This window comes from Carettochelys insculpta, chromosome 6, assembly GCF_033958435.1.
Source record: "Carettochelys insculpta isolate YL-2023 chromosome 6, ASM3395843v1, whole genome shotgun sequence".
Classification (NCBI taxonomy): Eukaryota; Metazoa; Chordata; order Testudines; family Carettochelyidae; genus Carettochelys; species Carettochelys insculpta.
In genome coordinates, this window is record NC_134142.1 from 21,289,909 (window position 1) to 21,306,167 (window position 16,259).

Here is a 16,259-nt window from a genome sequence, read left to right on the forward strand (position 1 = left end):
TGAGGATTAACATCTTGATACAAAATAGTATGTACTGAAATATGTTCTTATATGAATGCATACACATACACTCACATAACTCCTTATACAGTAGCAGTAGCAAGGGGGTAGCCACATCAGTCTGTAACTTCATACACAACAAGCAATTCTGTAGCACATTAAAGACTTACAAATGTATTAGGTAATAAACTTTCGTGGGTAAGAACTACTTACATCATTCAATAATATTAATGATCAGCACAACCTTTAAGAGCTCATATGACATGCTTTGGTAAAGTAACAGCAGAATCAGGATATTCTGTCAAAAACAATGCCAGTTAGCATTGAGGGATTTAAGGGTCACAGGAGCATGCTGTCCAGAAATTGATAGTTTCCTGATATAGAAGTACATGCTCCTTGTTTGTCTAAACTGTACATCACAGAAGTGTTGTTTGTCAGGAACAGCACTGTGAAATTTTGAGGATTAGGCAGGAAGGACATATAGGCTAACCTAATCAGTTTGAGCTCTAGGACACTGACGGGCAGGGGGTAGAGCACCCATGTCTTTTTAAACATGAGGTCCCTTGCATCTGAGAATGGCCCAGGTGTGTTCTCCAAGCTGTCCCTCTGCATCTGTGACTGAAGTCCTCGTCAGGCCAGAAACAAAACAGTACTCCACTGCATACATTTGTGGATTTCTTCCACCATCTCATTTCTTCAATGATGTGAGGTAGAACCACAACCTTCTTAAAACAAAGAAATAAGTCCTGTAGCACTTTAAATACTAACAAAATAATTTATTAGGTGATGAGCTTTTGTGGGACAGATCCACTTCTACAGTGACCAAGCTGAGAGAGTTGGAGCTGTTGCAGTTCAAGTCTGGCAGCCAGGATCCCATAAGGGCACACCAACATGGCCTAGCAAACTCAGACATAGATGTACTGTCTTAATGGGGTTTTATATGATCCTAAAAATTAGCAATTGCATTGGTGGGAACCCGTCTTCAGAAAGGTACACACTTGTCATTCTGAAGTCAAACTAGACTCCTTTGAACCATATTGCCTGTGATGGTGTAAGAGGGGAAAGTGTTACCACCCTGAATATTAGAGGTGTATGTATCGTTCAGTCTCTTCACTTTTAGCACAAAACAAAGGCCCCTTTCTTCTTTGGTATAAAGAAATACTAGGAGTAGAAGCCTCCTCCCCTGTATTTCGGTCGTACCTCTCCTATGGCTCACAGACAAAGCAGGTCATTTCTATCTCTTTTGTGAAAACAGTCCCTTAAACAGGGATAAGGAAGGCGGGTGGGGGGTGAATAGGGACAGGGTAAAGAATGGTAATACAGAAGGTAGTCTTGGACTATGCTGAGCAGGACAAAGGTAAAGAGTAGCTGAATAAATCTAGATGTCTCAAGAGAACCACAACAGCCAATGAAAAAGTTCAAGACTGAATGTGGAGATACACTGAAAACTTCCAGAGGCACCCAGCCAAACTACAGACCCTGAAACAGATGGAGGCACAAAAGAAGGGATATTGTGACAGGCCCGTGGGAAGTTCCTCCATGAGCACAGCAACAGATTCTGTAACTTAAAGGTGCCTGTACAGTATTGTTTTGGTTCTCCTACTCTAATAAGACATAAAGATGCTCACCAGATCCTGTCCTACATTTTTCCTCTTAAATAGTTAGATGCCTCATTTGAAATTGCATACACCACTACAGGTAGTCCGTCGTCTCCGACGATGACGTCTTGAGCTTGCACAGGCTCATCAGTTGTGGACTCGCATGTGGCTGAGGAGTCCAAGCTTTGAATGGCATGGGCATTCACAGTGGGGGCAAGGGAATTGTCCTGGCTCTGTTGGTGTGGCTGCCGCTGTTGCTTTCTTCCTCTCACGAGCATCAATGAGGCGTACCCGCTGCTGCTCTTCAAAGTTGTCAAACAGATATCATATAAGAGCATGCCAGCCTGTTCGGTCTTTTGCATGCTGCTGTAGCTGATCTGGTTTGAAGCCAGCATCAGCAATGTTGGCCTTCACACAGTCTTTATACCTCTTGCGAGGCCTACCTTGATTCATTTTACCCTGGGAGAGGTTACTGTGGACGTGTTGATTCCTGACTCCTCCATTCGTATGCTGTGCCCTGTCCAGCGAAGCTGGGCTTTCAGAATCATAGCTTCTATGCTCGTGGTTCTCACTCTGTCCTACCATCGAATGTGCAGTATTGACCTCAGGCTGCATGTGTGGAAGCGCTCCAGCAGTTTTACATATTTTCCGTACAAGGTCCAGGTTTCACCGCCATACAGGAGACTGGTCAGGACTACAGCCTTGTACACTTTCAGTTTAGTGGAATGTCGGATATCGTGCTGAGTCAACACTCGCCCTCTCAGACATCCTAGTGCCCAGCTGGCCTGGCAAATTCTGACATTGATTTCTTTGTCAAGGGAGCCATCATTGGCTATCACACTGCCAAGGTACTTGAACTCCTCTATTTTTAACCCTGTTCCTTCAATAAAGATTAAAACGGGAAGAGCACCAGATCCTGGAGCAGGTTGAAACAGTACCTCAGTATTTCCTAGGCTGATGGTCAAACCATAGAGGTGAGTGGCATCAGCAACTTGTTGACGATGAGCTGGAGATCAGATCCTTGTGTGCCATAAGTGCACAGTCGTCAGCAAAAAGGGCTTCAAGGATGAGCCTCTCAAGCATCTTGGTTTTAGCACTCAGACGAAGGTCAAAAAGTGACCCCTCAAGTCTGTATTTTATGTAGACGCCATGATCCAGGTCCCTATCTGCATGGCTGAGGACACATGTGAAAAAGAGACTGAATAACACCGGGCCCAGCACGCACCCTTGCTTCACACCATTGGACATCTCAAATGGATCTGAGGACTTGCCACTTGAAAGAACAAAACCAGTCATGTCATGGAACAGGCGTATGAGGTTAACAAATCTTCTCAGGCAACCATTACTCTTTCACCAAGAACCTAGATTGTTCTTAATTTAACTACCCAGCCACTTAGCCTCTCACCGTGCCTTGCCATAATGCTTACAAGAAAATTTTAAATATACAATTGACAACTTATTCATTTTTCTTGATTTTAAATGCTATTTGATAGCAGTATTGTTTTAATTAAAAGGAACAGGAGACAGTATAATGTTCCTAGACTCTCATATTAATTAGACTGTCCATTCCAATCATCCTCAGAAACAGAAAAAGATTTCCAAACTTTTTAACTGCAACATAATGCAGAAGTGATACTGCATTTTTGTATGACTTTGAGGAATTGACTGTTTTAATTTTCTGCCCCCTGCCCCCATATGGGTCTGCACAGTTCTGAATCTGACATTCTAACACTTCCCCAAATTTGCAGTCACGTCACAGCAATTTGTTGTTAACAGTGTGTTAACTATAAAACTGCTCTGTTGACTGAAAAAACATTGAAGTCCTGTGCTCAATTTCATCTAATAGATCCACTTGCTCTCTATGATGTATGAATGTTGAACTTGTTACTCAATCCTATGGTTAATCCTATGGCTATGTTACTCTGAGTCATGTTGTACCTCAGCTATGCAATTCTTAATCAAAAATAAAATTATTTGCCAAATAAGATTTTTTTTAAATCAAAGCTAACTTCAAAAATTTAGCCTACTTTTTTTCAATGGTTTGTATCTGGACATTTTTTAAAACATTTCCTTTTGTGCTAATTTGGATGCAGGTTTTCTGCGCAAATTGTGTCCACAAACAAAAATAAATCAGACATACCCCAAATGAAATGCCATGCCACACATTTGTTTCTGATCAGTTTTGCTTTTTGTATTACTGTTACGTTCAGTTTTCAAACATTACAGACAAAAGTTTAAAATCAAATAAAATTAAAATAGAAATAGCTTAAATGCTTTTGTATTTTTAAATTATTCGCTAGGGATTTAATCTATTATAATTATGCAATCCCTTTAGTGATCAAGATAGGATCTCCAAGATCCCTAGAACAAAGGATACCACAGAAATGCAAAGAGCTCTACATACATGCTTTTAATTTTGATAATGTATTTAATTGACTATAAAGATTCACATATTACACAGATAATGTGTTATCTGGAAAAAATTAAAAACAGTGACAAATCCTTATGAACTAAGTTATTTACTTGGGGAGAAGATTCTATGCAGAAAACTAGCCTGAACTATGAATTTATAAAACCTGTTATTCTACTCAGATTAAAGTATTGTTATAGTACAATACTATTAGTCTACTCACATTAAGTGCAGCTTTTTGAAGAGTTGATTTAGGGTTTTTTTAAATCTCATAACTATGATTAGCTTCTTGGACCAAGACCTCCTAGTCAGAGTCTTAACATTTCAAAATAGAGGAGGTATAGAATGATGACATAATCTATACTATGGCTAACACCCCTGTAATTTATAAAGCCAGCCATCACACATGAAAATGGCCTGACAGCTGTCAGTATTGTTCTTTCACTATTTCAGAACTAGCGAACAACCAACCAACCTATCTATTGATTGTGCAAATAATACAAGAAAGAGGTAGGGGATGAAATACCTCCGTTTTGTCCTACAACTCTGTCCAGGGTTTCCTCCCTGGGCATCCTCAGGCCCTAACTGCAGCCCAGGATGGGGGTTGTGTGGGGGACAGGAAAGAGCAAGAAAGGAGGAGGAAAAAAAAGCAAAGCATGCCAGAGCATGTTCCGATTAACCGGGATTGACAGACAGACTGCACTGAAAAGACTGGCTGTAACCATGAGCTACAGCAGGACCGGCAAACCAAGAGGACCTGCCCAGCCTTTTGTTCTGTTTGTGTCACGGGAGACGGGAAGGGAGGTGAGGTTCAGCGCTCTCGGAAAATGACAAAACACAAGCCAACCCCACCCTTCGTCAACCGCCTCTTGCTCCCTCTCTGCGAACACCTCCCACCCATCTTCACCCGATACACTCCCCAGTTGCCCCAATGCCCCATAGCCACAGGGCTCGGCCCCACGCCCCCGAGCTCAATGCCCCGTGTACTCCAATCCCTGCCCCATCACCCGACAGACTCAAGGCCCGGCCGCAGCCAGCCTCTCGCTCCCCCACCACTCACCGCTCGGGTGCTGAAGGCTGTGGCGATGCGCTTCGGGCTTGGCGAGGCGGCCAGGGCGCCTCACCCCCAGAGCGCACCGGAGATGGCGGGGGAGGGGGGAACGGGGCGGTACCACCCACCCCAGCGGCCTCCCCGACCGCCGGCTGCCCTGGGCGCTACCGTAACTGCCGCCAGCGCAGAGCCACCCGCGCGGCAGCGGCACTGACAGTTACGGGCAATACGAGCCACAGGCGCCGCCGCGCGTCCCCTTCCCGGCTCCCAGCCTGTGCGGCTCGCTCCGCCCCACCGAAAATGGCGGCCCCTCCCGACCCACAATGCTCTGCGTCCAAACCCATGACGTCACCCCCGTAGCGGGGGCAGGAGCTCGAGAGCTTGGGGAAGAAGAGAGCAAGGCGCGTGCGCCGGTTGAAGCGCGAGGGCCGGCGGGGCAGGGCTGGTGGGCGCTCAGCCGGTGGGGCTCCTCACGCCGCTAGCTGCAGGGCGGGGCAGCAGCAGGAGAGCGAGGAGGTGAAGGGACGACAGAAGTGGCTGAGGGGGCGGGTGGGCCAGATAAGTTCCTCTGGACGGACGCGCGGTGCGCCCGACGACGGTCCCGGAGAGAGGAGCCGCGGAGGGTCAGACAGCTTCTGTCCTTACCCCGCCTCCAGCCTGTGCGGTCCTCATGCAGCACATCACGCGGCGCCCCCCATTTGCAAAGAGGGGCACCTTGGCTCTGACGTTAACGTGCTCGGTCTTCACTGTGTGAAGCACAAGTAGCACATTTACTGGGTATGGTGATTTTAGCCCCGGCTGCAGGAGCTGCCCATCCCTTGCGTAGCAATTAGTTTTGGCCCCAGTCAGCCGCCTCTCTTCAGTCGTCCCATCAGTTCAGCCCATTCCCTTGCACCCTATCATTGTAGCCCCTCGGAGTAAGGGCTGCTATCTTTCCTGGCCTTGCGGGGACAGGGTAACTGCAGCAGTCATCTCTTCCGGGTCCAGGCTAAGCTGCTCAAGGGGCTCATCATCTTCTGCTTCTTCCCAGACCAGGGGTTGCAGGGAGAGGGACTGGAGGAGGCAGTGAGCCAGCCCCATGGCTGTAAGAGTGGAGATAGAAGAGGAGCAGGAGTGGCATTGTCAGGCTTCCTGCTGCAAGAGAGAGGAGAACGCTCATCCTACAGCAAAAGTGACTGGTTTTTTTGCTCCAAGAGGCAGACGAGGAAGACAGCGGGTCAGGAGGGTGGTGGTTCATCCAGGCAGGGCTCAAAGTTGCTAGAAGGGAGGAGCTTCCGGTCTCATTGTTGGGCTGCTTGCAGGCCAGCTAAAACTGCTTCATTTATAGAAAAATGGCAATAGTTTGCATGAAGTGAGAAATGCCCCTTAATGACATGGCGATATGCTATCATTCCTGCTCTTGCCTGTTTCCCTTCCTTCCAGAAGTGTGAAGTTCATTCTTTACTCCAGCCAAGGACTATGAAATAGGGAATGCTAGTGCTAATATATTTGAGAAGTACAGTGGAGACAAGGCACGTTGCTTTTAATGTATGCTAAATTAGATTTAAATTCAGGACTAGACAAGGCCACAGTTCACATCCAGGGAAAGGCAAAGTTTGTTTGATGTTTCCTGAATGTCTCTCCACAAATCTTCATGTTCTGTTAACTGTTTTTTGTACAAAATTTCCTAAATTGATTTTTTCTTAAAGAAAGTTCCAGTGCCTTGCAAAAAGACTGAGAATAGAATATGTAAATCCCATAGTCATACTGTTTGGCTAGAAACCACTGGAACATGTATATCTCAGAAAATCTGCAGAACAGAGATTTCTGTTCACCTTTGCACCTTTCAAGCAGCACAGGAGACAAGCAAGGCTTCAAAGGGAGGTTCTGCTTTAGCCTATACACAGCATCAGTACTTTTTTGCTGTGCAGTTATCTACACAGAATAGAACCTGATACCTTTTGATTAAAATGGTAAACATGCACTACATTTAACACAGCCAGAGGTCAAACAAAAATTATTCACCAGAACACTTTAGCTATATCTACACGTGAAGCCTACATCGAAGTAGCCTATTTCGATGTGGAGACATCGAAATAGGGTATTTCGATGAATAACATCTACATGTCCTCCAGGGCTGGCAGCGTCGATGTTCAACATCGACGTTGCGCAGCACCACATCGAAATAGGCGCAGCGAGGGAACGTCTACACGCCAAAGTAGCACACATCGAAATAGGGGTGCCAGGCACAGCTGCAGACAGGGTCACAGGGCAGACTAGCACTTCCGGGGCAACAGCTAGCTGCTCCCTTAAAGGGCCCCTCCCAGACACACACAGCCTGCACAGCACGCGGTCTGCAGAGCCATAGGCACGCAGACCTTGGGCGATGCAGTCATGGACCCCCCAGCAGCAGCAGCAGCAGCAGCAGCCAGAGGTCCACCCAGCCGCCCCTGCAGGAGCAGGGCGAGCCCCAACCCAGCGCACCCCCAACCCTGCAGCACCCCGACCCCCCCCCGCCTCACACGCCGGCGGCTGTGGAGCTACCCCACCAGCACCGACTGGTGGGAGCAGCTGGTGCTTGGGGAGTGGGACGATGACCGCTGGCTCAGGAACTTTAGGATGAGCCGGCAGACATTTCTGGAGCTATGCCAGTGGCTCACCCCCGCACTCAGGCACCAGGACACCGCCATGCGGCATGCCCTCCTAGTGGAGAAACAGGTCGGCATCGCTGTCTGGAAGCTGGCCACTCCAGACAGCTTCCGATCCGTGGGCCAGCAGTTTGGCGTCGGCAAGGCCACCATCGGGGCTGTCCTCATGGAGGTAAGAAGACCCACGGGGGGAGTGGGGGAGGCAGCCCTGGCAGGGGAGGGGAGGGGAGGGCAGGGGGGCCCTGGCAGGGGAGGGCCATGCACACCCCGCTCACCCCTCATTGGTGCTCTCCCATGTACTTCCCCTGCAGGTCGTGCGCGCCATCAACGCCATGCTCCTCCACAGGCGCGTGAGGCTGGGGGACCCAGATGCCACCATCGCGGGCTTTGCCACCCTGGGCTTCCCCAATTGCTTCGGGGCTCTGGATGGGACTCACATCCTCATCCGCGCCCCGGTGCACACTGGAGGATGCTATATAAACCGGAAGGGCTACCACTCAGTGGTCCTCCAGGCCTTGGTGGACAGCCAGGGCCGTTTCCAGGACGTTTATGTGGGCTGGCCTGGCAGCACCCACGACGCCCGGGTTTTCTGGAACTCGGGCGTGTGCCGCCGCCTGGAGGCAGGGACCTACATCCCCCAGCGGGAGATCCCTGTGGGGGACACCACCATGCCCCTCTGCGTCATCGCAGATGAGGCATACCCCCTCCAGCCCTGGCTCATGCACCCGTACACGGGCCATCTCTCTGCCAGCCAGGAGCGCTTCAACCAGCGCCTGAACCATGCGTGCCAGGTGGTGGAGCGCTCATTTGGCCGCCTCAAAGGGCGCTGGAGATGTCTCCTCACCTGCCTGGATGCAGGCCCCACCAACATCCCCCAGATTGTGGGTGCGTGCAGTGTCCTACACAATCTGGTGGAGAGCAAGGGGAAGGCCTTCTTTCAGGGCTGGGCTGTGGAGGCCGGCAGGGCCGATGTGCAGCCACCCGCTGCCCCCAGTCGCCAGGTGGACCCCGAAGGGACCCGGGTCCGGAAGGCCCTGCGGGCCCACTTCGATAAGGCCACGGGGTGAACGCTGGCAGGCCCCCCAGTGCCCCCCCCCTCCTCCACAACACTCCCTGCCCCTACGCCCACACCACGGAGGACCCAACAGCGCACCCCCCCCCCCACTTTTCCTGGACAAATAAAAGCAGACACTTGTTTGTGAAATCAAATTTGTTTACTTTGAACTCTGTTCTAACTAATAGTAACTATATACAGGAACTTCTAACTAACTTAACTATGAAAAGTGTATGTATATATTAACAAAAAAAACCAGGGAGAACTATTTACGTGGGGGAGGGAAGGATCAGACTGGGCAAACAGGGGGCACAAATAAATAAATACAAACTATATACAACGCAAAGAACAAAACGGGGGGGGGGCCATGTCCTGAGCCCCACGCCCCTATAGTCCAGCACTGGGGGTGGGTGGCCGGGAGCCCTGCCTCGGCCGCAGCCCTGTCCGGGGCTGGCTGGGGGCCGGGCGGACCAGCAGATATGGCCGGCAAGTGTCAGCTGGTCCCAGGTCTCCCTCAGTGGAACGGCCCTCGGTGGCGGGGCGATGGCGGACGGCACGGCGACGACAGGAGCAGCGGGTGGCGCGGCGGGTGGAGCAATCAGGGCAGGCACAGCGGCGGCCGGTGCGGCATGGGGGGCCAGGTAGTCCGCTATGCAGTTAAAGGTCTCTATGCAGGCCCCCCATGCCTCTTGGCGCCAGGCCAGCGCCCGCTCCTGGAGGTGGAGGTGGCGGTGCTCCACCCGCAGCCGCTGCTCCGCGACCTCCACCTGCCGGCGGTGGAGGGCCAGCAGCTGGGGGTCCGTCGCCGTCGGGTGGTGGTGCTGGGTCCGCCATCTTGCCTGCCGTGGGGCCGGTCGGTCCTCCGCCGAGGGGCTGGCCTGGAGTGATGGCCCCGGAGGGGATTCCGGGACCACTGACGCCTCGCCGGCGCTCTCCGGTCCTTCCGATGGTGCAGCTGCGGAACACAGGAGGGGGGGAAGAAGAGTGGAGACAGGCGTTAGTGTGGGCCCCAAGCCGTGGCCCTTGTCCCCCCACCCCTGTGCTGCACGTTCCCCGTCCCCGGGAGATGCTGCTGTGGTGGGGTTCAAGGGTGCCCCTGCACTGCACCCTGTCCCCTGGCGGAAGTGACTCTCAGTTCACTCAGCAGGGTCTGACAGAAGAGGTTTCTTAGGCAACAGATGCCCAGTTTCTCCCAGAAGTGACAGTACAGCAGTCAGAGATGGTCCTTCCAACCCGTCCTGGGGAGAAGACCCCAAGGGGTGCCCCTCTGGGGTGTAGCTTTCCCCCTCCTCAGGCTGGCTGCCTTCCAGCTCTCCCTTCCCCTAGCCTCTAACTGCGGCCCCCGATTCAAACCCAGCTCGGCTCCTCCCTCCTCTTTGTTCAGGGCAGAGGTGTAACCTGCCAGTTGTAGCCCCAGGATCATCCTTAGCCACTGGGAGCTATTCAGCTTGTTGCTCGTATCTAGCCTGAGACTCGCATTTGCACTCCCCCCACTCCATCACATGCTGCTGCTGCTGCTGCGGGGTGTCCCACCCCCTCCTCCTGGGGGACCCTAGAGGTTCCGCTCCGCCCAGCCCTGGGGATGGGGCATGGCACTGTCATGCTGGGGGGGGCGGGCAGGGGCTGATGCACTCCTGTGAGGGACATGCCACTGCTGTCCTTGGGGCCATGGCCATCTGGGCATGTGGAGGGCCCTGGCCACATATCTATTACCCCCGCCCCTCAACCCCGGGGGTGTACACCGGGGGGGTACATACCTGTAGGTCCACTCCCACGGTCGGGGGACACCCAGGGGGCAGACGCCCAGCTGCTGCTCCTCGATGGCAGGAGGATGTGCAGGCCGGTGTCGGCGGAGTCGTCGTCCCCCTCCCTCTCCTCCTGCTCCAGTGCCCTGGGGGTGGGCTCCAGGGGGGCCCCCGGGGTGCGGGGCTTACCTCCGGGGCGGACTCCGGCTCCGGGGCCTGCTGGGGCTCCTCAGCCGAGGTATCAAGAGTGGCCAGAGGGGAGGAAGTGTGCCGGGGGCCCAGGATGTCCCTGAGCTCCCTGTAAAAGGGGCAAGTGACGGGGGCGGCCCCATATCGGCCGGCCGCATCCCGGGCCCAGGCGTAACCCTGCCGCAGCGCCTTGACTTTACTCCGGACATGGTCCGGAGTGCGGGCAGGATGACCCCGGGCGGCCAGGGCCTCGGCCAGCCGAGCGAACGCATCCGCGTTCTGCCTCTTGCTCCGCATTACCTGGAGCACCTCCTCCTCGCTCCAGAGCCCCAGCAGGTCCCGAAGCTCGGCCTCCGTCCAGGAGGGGTCCTGCTGCAGCTTGCCACCCTGGCTGCCAGCCTGCGAGCCCTAGCTGCCCTGGCTCCCCTTGGGGGGGGTCCCCTGGGGGGCTGCCGGGTGGCCATCGCAGCTGGGGTGGCTGTCTGTGCTGGCTGAGGAACATGCAGGCTGGCCGTGTGTCTGGGCTGCCGCCTGCACGTTCTCTCAGCTTCCTGCACAGGAAGGGATGGGGCGGGGACCTTTAAGGGGCCGCTCCACGCGGCCACCATTGAGCTCAGGGGCTGGAGAGAGTGTCTCCCAATCCCTCAGCTGATGGCCGCCATGGAGGACCCCGCAATTTCGATGTTGCGGGACGCGCAACGACTACACGGTCCCTACTTTGACGTTGAACGTCGAAGTAGGGCGCTATTCCCATCCCCTCATGGAGTCAGCGGCTTCGACGTCTTGCCGCCTAACGTCGATGTTAACATCGAAATAGCGCCCAACACGTGTAGCCGTGACGGGCGCTATTTCAAAGTTAGTGCCGCTACTTCGAAGTAGCGTGCACATGTAGACACAGCTTTTCTGACACTTCCAAACTACTTTCCATGCCAGCTTTCAACTTTTCATTCCAACTGTCTTGGCTCTTCAAAGAAAGGACTCATGTCATATTTACCCAATTCTTCTACTCAAAACTGTCTGACCCATTTTTGCCCAGAATTAAAAATAATCACATTTGGACAGAAAATAAATGATGAGTCCATAGGAATGGATGAGATTGTCCTTGCCACCTGAGCAGACTCATTAACATCAACAGCGGTGAGAGAAAAGAGGACCAATAGTAGAGCTGCCAGAGAGGGAAAAGAATGAGGCCAGGGGAGAGTCACAGAAACAGAAGGGCAGGGGGATTCAGGAAAAAGATGGTGATGCCAATAGCAGGTGTAAAAGATTGTAGGGAAGTCATAAGCCTTCAAAAGGATGGTAGCATTACAATATATCCCAGAGGTGTTGCTGATTTTCATGTTGTAGAGATTATAATTGCTTTTTTAATGGAAAGATACCAGGTCTGTAGTAAGAGCAGCAAATTTTGTGTCCTTTGTCTGAGTTAAACATACACACATGCTTTTCAATTTCACATTAATGGTTAGTTACCTATTGGTATTTGTAGCAGGGAGGTATTGAGCAGAGTTCTAGTATTAGCTGTGGTATAAATATGAAGCTATCAGAGGTTGAGATTCTTCACATTATGGGACCTAGCTGCGTGGTGCTACAGAAATGTGTGTCATATTTCCCAAATGGTGTTCCACGGAACCCTGGAGTTCTGCAAAGTGAAAATAAGGGTTCCACAAAAAAAATTCACTACAATTGCTGACTCTTTTGCAGCACCCTGCCCTACCACCACTGAAACAATAAAACTAAATTTAATTGGTTGAACAGCCAGCAGGAGGGATCTGGCCCTTAAACCAACTGAATTTAGTTCCATTATATAAGTGGTGGCAGGGGAAGGAGCTGCAGCTAGCTCCTCAGTCACCCCAATACCCTAGTGGCCACGCCCCTCTGGTGGGTATGGCTCAGCTCACCCCCGCCAATGGAACACCTCCACACCAGCCTTCCTTCCACTGGGCACACATGGCTGCCCGATGTAGGCTCCCCAGCCAGTGCCATGAACAGGTTAGTTCTGGGGGCTAGTTTGGGGGTGAGGCAGGTTAATTCTCGAAATGGGTTTGGAGCTGAGAGGGGTTAAGCCTGGGGCTGGTGGGGTGGGTTTGCGAGATGGAAAGTAAAGCTTGGGGTTGGGGGCAGATTCAGGGGTTGGGGAATGAGGTGAGTAAGCCTGGAGATGGGGGGGTGGAGCATGGGAATGGGGTTCCACAAAATTCTTGTGTTTAAATGGGTTCCATGGCCAAATAAAATTGGGAAACAGTGGAGTAGAGAGCAACGAAGGGTCCTGTGGCACCTTATAGACTAACAGAAAAGTTTTGAGCATGAGCTTTCGTGAGCACAGACTCACTTCATCAGATGTGTAACCCTATATTTGAGCTAAACATTAAAAGGGGTAGGAAGTAGGGTTGCCAACTTTCTAAATGCACAAACTAAACATCCTTGCTTTGCTCTGTCTCTCAGGTCCTGCTCCTCTCACACTGCAAACCCCTTCCTCTGTTGCTTGCTCTCCCCAGTGCTCACTTTGGCTGGGGTGGGCTTGGGGTGTGGGAATGGGCTCCAGGCTGGAGCTGAGAGGTTTGAAGTGTGAGGGGGGCAGGACCTGGGAGAAAGGGCAAAGGAAGGATGTTTAGTTTGTGAGGTTTGAGAGGACTGGAGCAGGAAGCTGGGGAGAGGGAAGGGGTGCAAGCTTCAGCCCAGGGTGTATGTTCTTGGATGGGAATGAAGAATTTGAGGTGCAGAAGGGGGTCATGGCCTGGACAGGGAGTTGGGGTGTTTGAGGGGCTCAGGGCTGGAGTGTGGGAGGTGTTGAGTGCACGCTCCAAGCAGTGTTTACCTCAGGGGGCTCCTGCAGAAGCAGTGATATATCCCTTGGCTCCGAGGCAGAAGTGCAGCCAGGCAGCTGTGCACATGGCCTCCACTCATAGGTATTGCCCCTCCAGCTTCAATTGGCTTCAGTTTCCAACCACTGGGAGCTGTAGAGCCATTGCTGGGGAGAGGGCAAAACACGGCCAGCCCTTCCCTGACCGCCTCTCCATCTAAGGGCGGCAGGGACATACCAGCTACTTCTGGGAGCTGCCCAAAGCCAAAGCAGGCAAGGAGTCTGCCTTAGCCCATGTCTGCTGCCTTACTTTCAAAGGCTTGGACAGCAGTGCTGACTGGAGCCACCAGGATACCTTTTTGATTGAATGTTCCAGTCAAAAGCTGGACACTAGCAACCCTTGTAGGGGGATCAGAGCTACTCAGTATGGAAGTTCAGTAAGTTTTCATAAATACGCATAAGATTTAATTGAAATTATAACCTATTCATTATGCAAGAGAGCTGATGCAAAGAAGTTGCTTCTTCTTTTGGCTAAACAATATTCACTGCCTCGTCCCCATCACTCATTTAAAAAAAAAAAACACCACCTCTGCAGTTACTTATTTGCACCAGAGAGTTGAATGACTCTGAACAAAACAGCTATTCTAACATGGATAGATACATAATGCATTTTGTCTAATAATGTATATCTACATGTACAGTTTTGGTCTCTTTCTAAGTAGTACATATTTCATAAGCTTCCAGTCAGATAGATTTTTAATTTGCTGGAACCAGCAAGTCCCTCTATTAATCATGGGCACCAGATAAAACAGGGTCTCTCTGCTGTAAGCTTCCACCTGCTTTCAGACACAATAGAAAGCCCCTCCCATTAAAGGTCTGCTGGATTTGGCCTCTTAGGTGGGGATCTTTTTGAGTTGGGGACCACTGACCCAGAGAAAAGTCAGGAGCCACATAAAGTGAGAAGCAAACACCAAAACGCTCACTGATGTTGCCCCTCACCTGAAACATCTCACTCCCCTCACAGGTTCAAGGTTCACGCTTGTGGGAGGGGGCTGCTGGAGAGCAGGTATGGTATCTAGGTGGGATAGTGCAGAAGTGGGCTGGGGATAGGTGTTTGGTGACTAGATTGGGGTGGGTATTTGGGGTCTAGGTGGGAAGGAGGGTGCAGGAGTGGGCTGGGGGATCTGGGTGGGAGGTAAGGTGTGTAAGTGGGCTGGGGACAGAAGTGGGATGATTCAGGAACAGGATGGAGGTGAGGGGGTCAGTGCAGGAGGGTGGTGCCCCAGCAGAGTGGGGATGGGGGGATCTGGGAAGGAGAGGATGCAGAAGTAGAATGGGGTAGTTAGTGTAGGAGGAGGGGGCAGGAGCAGGCTGGGCAATGGGGGGCACATTTACCTCTGTGCACTGCTGCCACACCCGCCCCTTGGCTTGGGGAATGGCAACAGGGAGAAAAGGTCCCCGAAGAGGCTTTATCCTCACACCCCCAGGCACCACCGGCTCTTCTCCAATTGTCTAGAATTTTGGCCAACCAGAACAGCAGGGGAAGCCTCTCTCCAAGCAGCACTATGCTGTAATTCCCCCCAGTTGGGTGAGGGAAAGGAGGCAGCAGAGCTGCTTCCTTCTCCTGCCAGACAGAGGCCCAGCTTGCCTGGATCCAGCCCCTGAGGTTTGGGGCTCTACACCCCACCATCCTGGGCCAGATGCTGGGGAAGTGAACCCTAAGGTACAGATCCAGGCAAGGCATGGTCCAGGTCCCTGTCCCTGTCCCTGTCCTAGAGTATGTCTGCACTGCAATAGAAGAGCTGCAGCTGGCCTGTGTCAGCTAATTTGGGGCAGCTGGTCTCACAAACTGTGGGGCTATAAAACTGTAGTGTAGACTGAGTTTCCCAGCTTTTTTCTTTCTGAGCCCTTTCAACTACCCAGCATGCTATATAATGAGCCCCCCCCACCCCTGCCCAGCATGCTAGAACATCTCATGGCTACCAGTGCACAACTGTTTTTCTGTATATAAAAGTTAGGGCTCAGAGATTAGCAAGCAACTGCTGGGGCCCCTGCAAAGCTAAGACTTGGTCTACGCTAGAGAGTTAGGTTGATTCCAGATACACACTTCTATCTGGGGCAACTGCATAGCTAGAATCAACTTATCTGCAATTGACTTACCTGTCAGTCTACACAGAGAATGGTCAATGGGAGAAAACTGACCACCCATCACTCCCCGTGATATTGAGGAACACGGTTTGACTGCCAACCCCAGATAGCTCCGTTTCATGCATCTCTACCAGGCGCATGAAATTGAACTCCAGAAAACTGACCCTGCCCAGGCTGATCTTCCTGTTAGTGTAGACATACCCTATGTTACTCAGGGTTTGGCTTCAGCCCCAGGTAGTAAGGCTTGAAGTCCACGGTTCCAGCCTTGCACAATGGTGCTTCAGTTTTTGACCCCAAGCCCTGTTTGCACTTCACCCGCCTCCCCCATGGGCCTCAAAGAGATTTGCTGGTGTACATAGATGTGCTTGGTCTGGAACCTGAGCTTCTCCTCCCTTGGAGGGTAGCAGGCCCAAACATCTAACTAAAGTTTATGGCCCTGTAGCCTGAGTCCACTGACATAAATGAACCTTGAGTGTTTCATTGCAACATAGGCATACTCTAAGAGCCTAGTGGGAACAGTAAGCAGGATGGCCATTATAGGAATTGATTCTGTAAATCCTTTCCTTGCCTTTTCTCTCAAGTCCTCTTAAGGAGCAACATGGGTACAGAACAGTGCTTTTAGGGAGAAAGTGGCACA

The 16,259-nt window shown here is 51.8% G+C and overlaps 2 protein-coding genes across 3 annotated transcripts in view; both read right to left on the reverse strand.

Annotated features, from left to right (window-relative positions):
* The window catches only part of KLC1 (kinesin light chain 1), a 67,364-nt gene extending 62,006 nt beyond the window's left edge, over positions 1 to 5,358 (reverse strand). Inside the window, exon 1 of the mRNA XM_074996426.1 lies at positions 5,069 to 5,358. The gene's annotated coding sequence lies outside the window, so the exon portion shown is untranslated. The remainder of the gene's footprint in view (positions 1 to 5,068) is intronic.
* A 3,558-nt stretch (positions 5,359 to 8,916) lies between these two features.
* Positions 8,917 to 16,259, reverse strand: part of COA8 (cytochrome c oxidase assembly factor 8) — a 55,304-nt gene continuing 47,961 nt past the window's right edge. The window contains exon 4 of one of the 2 annotated variants that reach the window (XM_074996430.1): positions 8,917 to 9,695. In XM_074996430.1, coding sequence (XP_074852531.1) covers positions 9,010 to 9,695 — 686 coding nt within the window. In that variant the 3' untranslated portion in view covers positions 8,917 to 9,009. The remainder of the gene's footprint in view (positions 9,696 to 16,259) is intronic. The other variant, XM_074996431.1, reaches the window with a different exon arrangement.